General features: G+C 45.2%; 1 protein-coding gene across 7 annotated transcripts in view; it reads right to left on the bottom strand.

The window, feature by feature from the left end:
* LDB2 (LIM domain binding 2) overlaps positions 1-15,224 on the bottom strand; it is a 387,893-nt gene that overhangs the window by 58,004 nt on the left and 314,665 nt on the right. For all 7 annotated transcript variants that reach the window (XM_079919739.1, XM_079919738.1, XM_079919736.1 and 4 more), the window contains one exon: positions 13,322-13,405. In XM_079919739.1, coding sequence (XP_079775865.1) covers positions 13,322-13,405 — 84 coding nt within the window. The remainder of the gene's footprint in view (positions 1-13,321; positions 13,406-15,224) is intronic.

Genomic DNA, 15,224 nt, shown 5'->3' on the forward strand with positions numbered 1-15,224 from the left:
TTTCTAGCATGGGATTTATTAATACTTTATTTGTGGTATTTGTTAATATTTCTATTTTGTATTCCTTCTTTTTGGAATGCTTGACTAGAAGTCCTTAGAAGTCATGCTTATCTCCCTTGTTTTATAGATGAGGACCATTTATCAAATAAAGTTAATGACATCCCTCCCCTCCCCTCATCGACAGGGTTGTTTATAACTGCAAATAAGAACATCAAATCCTTAGAGGAAAGTGCTACAGGCGCTCAGTCTATGGTGTCAAGGATGGTTAATAGCCTTCACGTAAGTGTCCTCCCTATTCCAAGGCAACACTTGGAATTGGGATTTTATAAATGGTTTGCTCTTTAAAATTTCCAGCTTATCAAGGAGCACATCTCAAGTTGAGTAGGCTTAAAATTATTGGTTCTCTATTCAGGAAAGAAGAAACAAGATTCCCGCTTTCAAAACACCTGCATTCCATTGACAGGCATAAGAGACAGGGAAACAACCAAAGGATAAACCTGAAGATTAGGTAGGACGACTCAACTGATGAAACATGCTACAAGGAAAATAAGCCAGGTAAGGAGGCAACAGAAAGTAACTGAGGTGGGGAGCCCACTTTAAACTGGCTGATCAGGTAAGACAGCCTTGTAGCAGAGTATCCCAGGCAGTGGGAATGATGACAACAACGACGATGATGATGTTATTTACTGAGGACTTACTACATTCCAAGCTTTATTGTAACCACCAGTACCATTTTATTTAACCCTCTCAATGACCCATTGAGGTAAGGGACTATTATTATCATCATTTTGTTGATGAAATTGAGGTACAGAAAGGATAGAAAATTGCCCAAGATTCTGTAGCTAGATAAATGATATGATAGAGCAAGTAGAGGGGCCCTGGAGAGGAAGTTAATAGGTTGGAAAGCAAAAATCAGGCCAGGGCACTGGAGCTTGCGATGAGATGAAGCTGCGGAGGTCAGATCCCATAAGGCCTTGCAGGCCAATGGCCTCCCTGTGCTTAAGTGTTCTGTGCTCTCCATCCATGGCATCTGTTGACAATTGTCTGTTGATAATTTTCTGTTGACAATTTGGCAAAACAGCCTGGTCATCTCAGTGGAAATGACTGACCTAATCTTCAACCCAGCTCTTGTTAGGAGGTGACATTTCTGCAGCATGACTGTGGGCAGGGCACCTGGTCAACATGGGATCCCATCCAGCCTGGCGATTTACCCACTGAATGACCTTAGATGAGCCCCGGAACTGCAATGAATCTGTTCCTTCTATAAAATGAACACCTACCTCCCAAACCAGTTGTGAGGATTAAATAAAGCCAAGTTTGTGTCTTGCCCATAGTAGGTACTCAACAATCTCAGTTCACTGCCCTCTCTTCTTTGGGAGGGGCATGGTAGATACTTTAAAATTTATTTGTTTTCTCTTAATTATGGTTCACATTTCCAGCCACTCCCAAGCGGATTTATGAAGATCAGGACAGAAGAGTTTAACCTCATCTGTCTTCCCCCCTTTCACAAGTTTGTTTCTTTTCTACCTACTCTGCTCCTTGAACTCTGCTGGGGACAAATGATGAGGTCATGCCATCTAATAACAGTTGCTATCTCTAAGGAATTTGAGTTTTCTGTGGGCACTGAGGTGGTGCCCAGGCAAAGTTAGAGAACAACAGAGACCAGGCACAGAGAAAGGTCTCGAGCCCCATCGCTACACAGTGAAACCTACTAGCCCCTTTTCACGTTTCAGGCTACTTCCCTGCCTGTGCTCTTAAATTAAAATAAATTCAAACAGCTCTCCCCTTGCCCCCTGCCCCGAATTTTCCTGACATACATTTTTTACCCATTCTAGACAATTAGGAAGGCTGTTTCTCAGGACCATTAATTCTGGGCTCCGTCCTGCACTTCATTTTGCAATCCCTCAGCCATTTCCCCCCAGACTGCCATTTCCCACCTTCCCATCTCCCCTGATTTTCAGTGTCTTGTTAAACAACAATTTCTTTCTCTTTCTCTAGTGCCGAGACTGGGAAATTACTTTCTTTAATCCTAGCCCTATTTGTACCTTTAAGGTCGAGAATTTTAGAAACATGGGTGGCTCTGAAATTGTTTTCAGTTAGGACTGCTCTTTAAAAATACTGTTTGTGTGTGTGTGTGTATAGTTTTTTCTTTTAATGTTCTGATAGCCGTTTCTTTTGGCTTGACTTTAGAAATCACGGTTTTCTGGACACTGGGCTGTCTCTATGTTATGGTTTTTTTACTTCTTTAAGAGTTAACTGCTTTAATTCCCTTATCATGTGGTCACGTGTACTGCTTTTCCATCTCCAAATACAATGAAAAGTTCCCTTTGGGTGTTCCAGGTTTTGCTCATTCTATGTGTGCACTGTTCTCACGGCTCAGAAGGCCTTTCTTTGCCTTCACTCAGATGGAGCCTTTCTCCAACGGCAAGAGGAGTGGAAAAGTCAGAATGCGGTGGGACAGCTTTGTTTCGGAGGCCACTCACTCTTAAAGCACCAACTCTCCTGCAGGCCCAGGCCAAGGAGCCTGTCCTCACCAAGACTGGGTGTGCAGGGGGCTTGGGGAACAGGCAGGCCTGAGCCCTGGGAAGCACTGCTGCCAGGACCAGCTTCGCAACCTCAGGCACTGACTGATTTTTATCTGTAAAATGTGGATAATAATTCCTTGTCTCATCCTTTTATTGAGAAACAGAGAAGTTCCTGGCTAGCTAATGGTGTTATGACGGTCATGGTGGTTCTGAACAGTCTCTGAATACGATTCATGATGAGTGTTCTAAGCCAGCGCTTGTCCGGCGATGGGTCACGTGTGCTCCCAACACTTGACTAGTGGCCACGCAGCACGGGAGTTGAATCACACCTAAACTGCTCTATAGCCCGGTCAGTGGGTTGAGTCCACTGCATGAACTTGGATGTCCTGGCAATGTCCGACTGTTATAGTAGTTTTAAAGTTTTTAATTCTCGTTTTCTGGACTTGTCACAAACTGGTACCAAACAGTTTGCAAATCTGCAGTGATCCAAGGACCACAGAGTGAATAGCACGTTTTAGGCTGTGGGCCTTTTGAGGGTTCATACCATGAAGGCCCTGTGGGAAGCTCCGGAGGTTTGCTGGGATGGTTCTTTCCCTGCCGCCAACTTCAGTGTTTAGTAAGAGTGTGCTGCTGGTCTGCCTGCGTGAACCGTCAGCGGTCTGCTCAGATGCCAGCCCATAATTACGGTGACTGCCAGTAGCGCTGGTTCATCTCAATCTCTGAGCGAGGATCCTGTTCCATCCTTGGGCTTGGCTTGGCATTTAGATAGGAAAGGGGATTGGACTGTAATCCTTTCTCGTGTCATAAAACCAAGGAAAATATCCTGGCTGGCAGTCAAGCCTCATAAAAATAAAAAACAAACAAAAAACACCTTGGCAGGATTCCAAACGCTCACTCCAGCCACGGCCACTCCAAGAGGTCACGTCATGTCATTCTGTTGAGGGTCATTTTCCAAAGCTAATTGCTCAGTTCTTCCAGACATTGGACAATACTCTTTTGCTACCTGTAGAAGCTACATGCAAGGACCAATGTTCTTTAGAATGTAACAATCACAGCAACAAAAATTTTCATTCGGTTGGGAAATTAAAGGTACGGGATCAAAAAACATTCCCATGAAAACTCAGTGCTTTCACTCCCAGTTGAGGACCCTGCTTGTTTGAAGAGGTAGATTTATCTAACAATCACAACAAAAGGTTATAAATCGTATTGAAAACACCCAGTGACAATGATTATACTTTGTATTGGAAAAGGGGCTCCAAATACACGGCACATGCCTCAGACTCCCTCCTGCCACCCTCCTCGGCACATGTCATTCATTTATCACTTCTCCTTTTTTCTGATCTATCATCTGGCTTCAGAGTCTCAGTGTAGAATTCAAGGCCATGACCAATGTACAGGAGTGATAATGGAATGAGACTTGCTTGGCTTCCTGGTGGAGTCATTTCAAGTTACATGTGCTCTTCGCATGCGTGATCGTTTTAACCCTCGACTGCGATTCAGTTCTTGTGATTCACAATGTATGTAATCACTCATGCGTGAGAAAACTGGGGCTCCGAGAAATTAAGGCAGTTATTAATCAATATCATAGAAGGAGAAAGTGGCAAACGTGATCCACTGCTCTAGACAGCACAGGAGGGGACTAGTGTTTATCACTTTCCTCCTGTGTGCCGGCCTCTTTTACCTTGTAACTCATCTAATCTTATAAAATGTAATGTGTGCCAACCTGTGAGACATTATTCTTCCTGATATTCACATGAAGAAAGTGGGAGTCAGAGAATTTAAACGACTGGTTCAAGGCTGTTATGGGTCGTAGGGGGTTAGCATCTGAACCCACATTTCTCTGAATCTGAAGCACGTTTGCTTTTCTTACCCACGTGGCCTCCACAGCTCCGCCTCTGCAGAGAACACCACTGAGAGCAGGACACGGCAAGGGTACTTAGAGGAATGGTATTAATGACAGCAACAACTTGAATAGGACTTCAGCGCTCGACATTTAGAGAAACGTTTTGGTTAGCCCCACCCTGGAATATCTGCAGGGTGATAAATGATAAATGCCTGATATGATAACTATGTAGAAACACGCAAAAGTGTTTACCAAATAACATTAAGAAATTGTATGTATACTGATTACATTTATGCATAAATTATGCATATTAGATGGAGAAAGAGTAAGAGGAAACACAAAGAAAATATCTTTTGGCGGGGATACAGGATAATAAGATGTTTTAAAGTTGCGTTAAACATAATGCTTAAAAAAAGTTTGTGTATCCAAGCATCAGGAAAAGCTGGCCAAAGAAAATAGGCAAAAATAATCTCCCATTAAAAAATATGTCGGGCTTCCCTGGTGGCGCAGTGGTTGAGAGTCCGCCTGTCGATGCAGGGGACACGGGTTCGTGCCCCGGTCCGGGAAGCCGGGAAGATCCCACATGCCGCGGAGCGGCTGAGCCATGGCCGCTGAGCCTGCGCGTCCGGAGCCTGTGCTCCGCAACGGGAGAGGCCACACAGTGAGAGGCCCGCGTACCACAAAAAAAAAAAAAAAAAAAAAAGAAATGTGTCCTCGAGATCTGAAAGAACACATTTCCAAAACAATGAGAAGGGCATAATGGCACTTAGAGTAAAAATTAAATGCTGATTCAGAGCAAGTAGAAGTAGTGGTATTAGAATAAAAATTTGACATTGGGAAGTCTATTTTAAGTGGGAATTTTGCACACTAGAGCAATCTGGAGGCCCCATGCCATGTTTCTTTCATTTCCTTGATGCATTCAACTCTACTTCTCTTTAGATTTCATGGTGAAGTTCTAGGTAGTGACTTTGAAAATGAATCACACATTTTTTTTTTTAAATACTGTAGGGCAGGTGAATTCATCCGAGTTCTATTACTTCTGGTGTGTGTATGTCATTCAAAACCTAGTCTTCCATTTACCAATCTCCCATCCAGCAACCATCCATTCAAGAGGCATTTACTGGGTGCTTATCGTGATCTAGACCTTGTGAGGCCCTAGAAATATGAGATAATCTGACCTTATGTTGCTCTGAGTCTAGCACAGGAGACAGATGCGTGGAGTGACAATTCTTATGCAGGACCTACCAAGAGGTAAGCAGGAGATCCTATGTGCAAAGAACCAGGGGCACAGGGGAGGGGCAGCTGCTCCCGCTGAGAGTCAGAGAGAGATTCTCAGCGAAGGTGATGGCCGATGAGTCCTGCAGGATGAGGAGAAGCTAGCCTGGGAAAACTGGATGGAAGGTAAGGGTAGGAACAGTGTTGCAGGCAGTGAGCCATACTGTGCCAAGGCATGGAAGCAACACGGCATGACGAGTTCGGGGAAATGCAGGAGGTTTGCGTGGCTACAGGATGATATGTGAGATGGGGAAGGGATGTGGGACGAGGCCGGGAAGCAGCAGGGGCCCCGTCACGGAGGGCCTAGAGTGCCAAAGTCAGAAGCAGAGCACTTGACGAGGGCACTAGAAACTGTAAACAAGTCCAAGTTAAGTCATCTGCTGAGACCAACAAGGATGGGTATCCTCAGGCTATTAGGAGAGGAGAAACACTCTGGGATGACCTGAGGTCCCCAGCTGAGGCTGGACAATGTGAACTGGAAGCAGACCGACTTATAACAGTGTCTTCAACTCCCCGCAAAAGGGAACGTGCCTTATCCATTCTTATAAATACCCTGGCCCTGGCCCTTTTGAGCCTGGAACATAGTAGATGCCACCCCAAAAGTCTCTTGGTTAGACGATTGACTTAAAATTTAAAAGCAAAGCCAAACTACCCCAAACCTTCAAGGTATAAAGAAGTGCTGTCCCTACAGTATCCAGTGGGCAAGGATTGTCCACTCTACTGTTGATGGGAGATGAATGAAAATGGTACATTCCATTCATGGCCAAGCCAGAGGTTTCCTTTAAATGCTTACGAACAGGGTTTCTGCATTACCAACCCTCATTCTTTCTATGGGATAGGAAATGGAACAGATGTCAATTCGTTTTCAATTTTAAAGTCTTATTCTTTAAACCTAGTTAAAGAAAACAGTTTCTGCATACAGTAAACATTCACATATAAGAGCTGCATATGAGAAACTGGAAATGATGGCAAGTTCAAACCCTGAGTTAGAAAGGGCTTTCACTTTGATGAAATGAAAGTCGAGAATTAAAGAAGGATGAGACTCCTGGGTGTGCTGACCCACGAGAGCTCTCCTCATAACTCTGAATACAGCGGAATCTAGTGAATGACTTGATTCCACCCAAGAGGTAGGACCAGAGATCTAAAAGACTGGACTCTACCCAGGAGAAAGGACCAGAGACCCTTACGAGAGTGCACCTGGCGAAGAGAAGGGAGCTCCACATGAATTTATCTCACTGGAATCCAGCGAGGGTGGTGTTACATCCCATTTACCAGATAAGGAAACAGGCTCAGAAAGGTCAAGTAACTTTCCCAGGGTCACAGAGCTAGCAAGTGGCTGTCCTCTGACACATCCTCTTGTTTGTCTGACCCCTTAGGCCAGGACTCAGCATGAGATGCTTCCCTGGACCATGCCATGCTCTTTCCAGGACAAAACTTTCTCTAGAACTATACCACTCAGCTAACCTGTACGTTTTGGACCCAAACTCCTTAAACAAACTTAAAAGTTACATTCCAGCCATGTGGAACTGTCTAGTGTTCCCCCAGCCCCTACCCCCCCACCAGCTTTCTGCATCCTTCTCTGACACTGCGCATGGCTGACCCTCTGTCTTGTCTGTCTGGGACCATCTACTCATCTTTCAGAATCAATTCAAGGGCCAGTTCCTCCTTGAAGACTTATACCTTCCACACCCGCCGTCCAACAACTCCTCCATCCTTTGTACCTGGAGTCAGACCGTGGCTTTAAATCCCTTCTCTGCCACTCACCGGCTCTGTGACTTTGGGAAGTTACCTCCCTGTGCCTCAGTTTCCCCATCTGCAAAACAGGACTAACAGGAGTCCTGTAAGGTTGTTGTATTAAAAAAAGACTCCCGGCAAAGAGCACAGCTGCGTACCTGGCACACAGGAAGTGCTCAGTGATGTTAGCTAGCATTACGTGCGTCACTGTACCCAGACAGATTTCTCTCCCGGCACATTTTTTTTCTTTCTCTCCTACCAGGCAGTGATCTCCTTAAGGGTGTCGGAGACCTGGCACAAGAGTGGTGTCTTATAGATGCTTGTGGAATGAACAGTGAATAATGGGCGAAGGGGATCTGGGGGGAGCTGATGAGGCGCCGCGGGCAGGTCTCATTGACTTGGACTTGCGCCGATGCCTCTTCAAGGGCACCTGGCCTTCCTGTGCCCTCTTCAAGGAATACCAGGGACAGCAGGGCCTACTGCTGTGTCCAGCAAACATGGTAAAGGACACGTTCCTGAAATCCCACCCCCTTCTCCCCTCTCTCGTTCCCTCACCAGAATGCACTGATTGAGGGGCACCGTCACATCCACGTTAGGAAATGACTCCCTCTCCAGGAGACGGCGGGCACGTTTTGTGAAACACACTACCCGGTTTCCGGGATGCCTAACAGCCACTCACTCGGCAGGTCCGTTCCCAGCCCCGGCCCCAGCCCAGATAACTACCACAGGGACACTCGGTCAGTAAGCCCTGGCCTCCCAGAGGTCACCGAGGCGGCCTGCAGAGGAAGTGAGGCCACACCTGGTCAGGGCATCATCTCTGCTCGGCCACCTCCAGCCTCTGCTCCTCGGGGACCAGCGAACCAGCCATTGGCCTCCAAGCACCGTGCACCTCCGGCCTTGATGTGCTGGGATGTGCCCGAGGGAACGCAGGCAGTTTGACAACTCAAATCAAATGACAACGGCTGTTCTGCGGTCACTTCGAAAGCATCAGGTCACCAGAGTCCCCAGCAGAGTGCTGCCCGGCGCACCAGCATCATCATCTGTGTTCACAAGCTCTGGAGCTGGGCTGCTGTGCTTCGCAGGCTCCTTCCTCCAAACAGGGGAGCCGCCTTGGCGGGCTTTGCACATTCCCTGAGGGCAGGCTGCCCTGAGAGTGATTCGGAATTTCCTGGGAATAAATGAACTTGTTCTGGCGAAGCTAGGTGATTATAATTGCTTACCTTCTGTGTTGCTTAATTTCGTTTCATGAAAGACAACGCTTATTGAAATTTCAGATGTCTGGAGTATTTAAAATCTCCATTCCTCCTTTCCAAAGCAGGACACATTGATTCTTAAAATTCTTCTACTGATTTAGAAGGCCTTGCATTAATATTTGTCAACATAAAACGTCTCACCTCTTCTGCAGATACTGGGCATAGTTACTGAAGTTCATTAACTCTATTGAATCGACACTTCACCTGACTTTCTGAGGGTTGAGACAAAGGCTGAGTTCCTCAGAAGGATGGGGGAGCTCCAGGTTTTAAGGCAGTTTTATAAATAAATGGTTTTTCTGACTGCTCAACTGTCTTACAAAAGTAGGTAATAAGAGTACCAGGGAAATCTTAGATTCTGCTTCTGAAATGAAGAAGTAACTTTTGTTTCTCCTTCTTAGCGACCACTGACCAGGCCAGGTCTCCTCATGGAAGCCTGTGTGTCCTGGATTTGGCTTCTGAGTTTGAGAATCTGCTCAGCCATGATTTGCCAAGGGGCTCACAGCTGCCCGGAGGGGTTGCTGATGGGAGGTTGGCTTCTATCCTGACCGTCTTCCCGAGACCCATGGGTTCTTCCCTGGGCTCTCACGGGCCTTGCACATCCCTCCATGTCAGCACGCCTCACTGGAGCTGTAGCCGGCCTTGCCCATCAGCCTGTGAGCACCCCCCTAGGAAGAAGGCCAGGTCTCCACGATGAAGGTCCAGCACCTGGCACACAGCCAGGAAGACAGAACAGGCTCAGTAATTGTCCTGAAGCAATCAATAGATGAGTAAGTGATGGAGTGAGTGGAGGCAAGAAAGGCAAACGGCCACTGAACCAGGATGCACAAGCCGGGGAAATCAAGTGGTGTTGGGAGGACCAGGGTGAGAGAAGACAGCCAGATGCCATGCTGCTCTAAGTGGTTTCAGTATGAGGAATAATGATGGACACCCAGCAGGTGCTCAATAAATATGACAGTGAATACTAACTGGGTACTTGCTGTCCCGGGCTCTGGGCTAAACCCTTTACGTGGATCGTCTTACTTAATCCTCCGGTTAAACCATACCAGGAACTGATATTACTTTTGGCGAAGTACGTTAAGGACCCAGTGAGAGACGCTGACTCCCCCGTCAAGGAAGGAAAGACACGACCCAATTCCTACCAATATCATCATTCTATGAAATAGTGCCATTTGCAGCACCATGGATGGACCTAGAGATCATCATAGTAAGTGAAGTAAGTCAAACAGAAAGACAAATATCACAGGATGTCACTTATTTGTGGAATCTAAAAAAAAAATGGTACAAATGAACTTATTTACAAAACAGATTCCCAGACATAGAAAACAAACTTATGGTTACCAAAGGGGAAGGGGGGAGGGATAAATTAGAAGTTTGGGATTAACAGATCCACACTATTGTATATAAAATAGATAAACAACAAGGACCTACTGTATATTACAGGCAGCTATATTCAATATCTTGTAATAATCTATAAACAAGAATCTGGAAAAGAATATATATGTGTGCATATACATATATATATGAATCACTTTGCTGTACACCTGAAAGTAACACAACATTGTAAATCAACTATACTTCAATACAAAAATTTAAAAAAAAAACCTATCATTCTACTTTCTTACTAGAAAGGCAGCAGTTTTGCCATGAGACACATAGATTCTAGAGTTCAAGTCCTGGTTCTGCCACTTGGGGACTTAAAGCTGGGTGACTGACTTTACTTATACCATCTGTGCCAGCTCTCTTGTGGGGAAGGTACTGGTGGACGTGGGCCATTGTGACATCCAGCTACATCAGGACGTGTACATATAGCAGAGCCTGCAGCTACCGCTACTTCAGATGGTAGCCTTGGAAACGCTACTCTCTATTGCCCCAAACCATACACGGTTCCCTGTGTCATTCCCCCTCTGCAGGTGTGATGTCCTCACTCTTCGTGGGCTGGAAGCAGAGAACTGCAGATGTGGGGACCAGTGGGCCTTGTTGACCCCAGGGTGAAGGCCACAGTTTCACTGATGACAATAAGAGCAACTGGGGGCGGGGTGCGGGAAATTCAGCCTTTATTTCTCTGTGTTAAACGCAGCTAAAAGATGTAATAAAGGATCTGTCCAAGATCTCAGCAGAGAGTTAGCGACCAAGTCTAGGATAGACTCCAAAGTCCCAGATTCCTATGTGAGGTCAGCTGAGGGTACGTAGTGTGGAAATTCTTGATCCGCCTAAGGAGAGGCATGTTCAGATGGTTTAAACTAAATCTCTCCTGGTTCCTGACAAGAAGAAATGCCCAGCAGTGTAGGGCATCCTTCTGAATTCCTGTGGCTGGAATGGCACTGCAGACCCTCACTTGCCCAGACATTGCTACCCACTCCCACTGTGCCAGGAGCCCCACGGGGGAGCAGTTCTTAATGCAGAGCCTGGAGGTTTAGGAGAACGTAGCCTCGGCTACCTTGGCTGGGAACACTCCCCTCTGGATCCACCCTCCTGGGCAGACTCTGGTTTTCCTCTGAGCAGGAACCAGGGGGCTGTTTAGTGGAGAACGCCCTGGCTCAGGGCTGCCAAAGGGGCGGGCATGCTGGGGGTGAGGCGGTGGGAAGTGAAGCTGACTCTGGCTTTTGCCACGTCTCGACGGGGCTCTGGGGCATCTAAACGGAATAGAAAGAGACTCTTCTCGCTCACCCAAGAAGGGGACACTGCCATCCTCGTGGTTAATCTTTTCAGAGGCTCCTGGCCCAGTAGCCCAGGCAGCCAATTGCTCCAAGACCTGGCTCCCAACTAACTCTCTCTCCCATTTCTCCTGGCAACTCCCTTCATGTCCCAGCATCAACAGACTGCTTGGAATTCCATCCCCTAACTTCTGCTCCCTCTGATGGAAATGTCCTTCCTCCTCTTTTCTCTGGTTTAACTTTATTCATTCTTTCATACACTACACAGGCATTATCTCTTCCATGAAGCCTTCTCTGACTGATTCTTCTGAGATGTCTATCTTGTATTCCCATAATTTCATCTGGAAACTTCTATCATGGTATTCACCATTTTGCATATAATGTTCTGTCTTTATGGGTCTGACTCTCGTAGGAGGACGTTTCTTTATAACAGGTGCAACGACTTTTGTCTTTGAATCTTCAGCGTCTTGCCCAGTGTCCGGCACATTGCAGTGAGGGCATGACTTGGAAACATTTGTCCAAATTATTCTTCACTTACAGAGGAGGAAGTCCGGCCAGGACATTTCAGCATTTCAATGTATGCAAACATGATTGTACTTAGAGGATTGTGAATACAAAACAAAATTCACAAACTTGCACTTAAGGATAAAGAAACAATAGCATAAACATTATGATGGGGTCGGGCCCTGGAGAAGTGGTCTGCTACATCACAGTGGTGAAGGAAGCCAGCAACTCAGAGGCAAAGGAATGTGGACTGTGGCCACTGCCTTCATGTTGACTCTGGAAGACAATGCTTGCTTTATGAAGGAAACCATATCCTCTACTTGCAATGTGATGACTGCCAGTCCACACTAAAAACCAGTGTGATATATGTTACCCTGTTAGACCAAATACGGAGGCTGTAAGCGTTATGTGGGCAGAGAGTTTTGCCTAACATTTAATTTTTTTTAAATAAAAATTCACTTTATATCCAAACCAGAAAATCTGTTACATGTTACACAGAAAGTCCCTAAGAAGCCTTAGAAATAAATGTCTGTGTTATAGCACCAAGGTGAATTTCTTCAAGGGACTCTCTCTGGAGGGCACACCGAGCCTCCTCATAGATGACTGGTCCCTGGGTACAGACACAGAGGCTGTGAACTCAACAAAAGCACATTGGAAACTTGAAACAATCAGAAGGGACATAATGCCAAAGCATTTTATGAAAGAGACATTGCTAGCCTGTGAATAATTTATTCCAGGAGTCATACAAACATAGAGAAGAAGAACACTGACAAAGTCTAGGTTTGATGCTTTTTGTTAATTAAACCCAATCATCTGTTGATCACACACACACACACACACACACACACACACACACTGTGGTATAAGACATACATATTGTGTTACTATTCACAATTGTCAAGACAAGGAAACAACCTAAATGTCCATCAACATTTGCAAATGTTGATGTGGTCCACACATGCAATGGAATATTACGCAGCCATAAAAAAGAATGAAATAATGTCATTTGCAGCAACACGGATGGAACTAGAGATTATCATACTAAGTGAAATAAGTCAGAAAAAGACAAATACCATACGATATCACTTATATGTGAAATCTAAACTATGACATAAATGAATTTTGTTTCTACGAAACAGAAACAGACTCACAGACATAGAGAACAGACTTGTGGTTACCAAGGGTGGGGGAGGGGTGGAGTGGGAGTTTGGGATTAGCAGATGCAAACTATTATATACAGGATGGATAAACAACAAGGTCCTACTGTATAACACAGGAAACTATATTCAATTCCTGTGATAAACCATAATGGCAAAGAATATGAAAAAGAATGTATATATATGTATAACTGAATCACTTTGCTGTATAGTAGAAATTAACACAACATTGTAAATCAACTATACTTGAATAAAATAAATTTAAAAAGATATACGTATTGTGATATATTACCTCATTTTAATTCCTTGGCTCAAGATATATATAAACCTCTAAATTCAAACTCAACAGGAAATATAATCAACCCATTGGTCTTACCCTGAGGTAGTTGAGGGTGAAATTTGTTAGCCCCATCCTGGTGATGTTTTTGGACAGCTGATCCAGGACCTGAGGATCTTGTGCCTAAACAGGAAAAAAATCATATAGTTTAGCCCTGTAAGATGGTACCAACAAAGTCCTCGACTGTGCTACAGCTGCTAAGAAATACAATCTGCACCTTGTCAATTTTTCTCAGAGGGGCAGGCTGCTGGAGATAATTTAATTCACATTTTGAAGACACTTGCATATAACACTTAAGGACACTTTTGGATCAGTGGTGCAAGACCCATCGCCAGGGAGAATCAAACTGAGTCAGATGGGAGAAATGACTTTACCTCCTCTGTGAGAGGCCCTGTGTCTTCAGGAGGAGGGTCATTAAGTCCAGCCAGGACACCTCCGAGGTCCCTGGCACTGCCGCCCCCCTGCCCCGAGGGAAGGTGTGGGCTGGATCTAGCAGAGCCATGCTTTAGGACTGGCCTCTGCTGCGTGTTGTGACAGTGTTGTTTTCAACAGCTTGGAGCTGAGGACTAAATGTGAAAACTTTGCAACTGCCGTGAAACATACACATATATTAAAAAATTCTAACTCTCCTCCCCATTAAGCGAAGGCTAGAAATAGATGTCTTCAACAATTTTCATCCTGCAGGACTGCAAGGGTATGCATAATATTTTCCAAAGTATCAGCCACAGAAAAAAAAGATGTGATGTTTTGTGGGCCACCCCCAATGTTCCGTTTGACCAGAAAAAAATGAAAATTCTTTCTGGATTCCAACGTAAAGTGTCTCTTAGTTGATGCTCTTTCTTTCTGTTTGTCTTTTCTTCTTTTTTAATTGATATAAACTGTTGCTAAACAGAGGAAGTCTTAGTAAACATCCCTTTGTCTCCACATCTGCATTCATGAGACCATCTAGGTTATACCAACACCTTAATTTATTCTTTTTTCTTTTACTTTAATTTTCCTCACAGTGATACAACCAACTGGCTTTGTGTATATAAATAAAATGCAGGAGAAACAGTCAGAGCTTGTCACTTTTCATGTCAATTTCTGGAAAGGGGATCCTCTGTGGACATGGAGCTGGTGTTTATTGAAGCCTTTCCAGGTTCCAGGAAGAGCTGGTTCTGTAGCGACGCATCAAATAGTTGTGGTCGACCTCAAGGAGCTCACATTGCAGTTGGAAGACAGGACGATAATAAACCCATGGAAGGACATTTTTGCTTTCATCATGGCCATTGTTGCTGATAGCCAATCACCAATACTCGCAGAGGTCCTACTATGTGCCAGGCACTGGCCTAAGTGCTTATGTGCATTAACTCTTAATTTTCAAACCAGTCCTCTGAGGCAGGCTCTATTACTATACCCATTTTATAGATGAGGGACTGGAAGAACGGAGATGTCATGCCACTTGCCCAAGGTCACACAGGAACAGGGATTCAAACCCGTGTGTTCTCAGGCCCAGGCTCCTGACCACTACTCTACGCTGCTGCTTCTCTGTCTATTTTGAGACTAATAAGAATGGCTATTCCAGACTGCTTCAAGGAGAGAGGAGAATGTGAACTGGGCTTTGAAAACTGAGGAGGACTTGGGCATGGATGGGCAAAAAGAATGTAGCACTCAAGTGTACAGCACTCAAGTGTACAGCAGAAAGCACAGGGTCGATGGAAAGGGTAGAGATTGGACAAACCAGATGGGAGGAGGGTGTTGAGGACAAAAGCCTGGGGAGACAGCCTGTGTATGGACAGTGGGGAAACAGACAGCTTATCAGCCTGGGTGTTAGAGTCAGAACCTGCTGAATCGAAACCTTGATTTGTCCCTTTTGGGCTGAAAAGCATTGGACAACTTATTCAACCTATCTGAGTCTCCATTTCCTTACTTCGAAAATAGGAGTAATAACAATTGACCTCTT

This window comes from Stenella coeruleoalba (genome assembly GCF_951394435.1).
Source record: "Stenella coeruleoalba genome assembly, chromosome: 4".
NCBI classification, from domain to species: domain Eukaryota; kingdom Metazoa; phylum Chordata; class Mammalia; order Artiodactyla; family Delphinidae; genus Stenella; species Stenella coeruleoalba.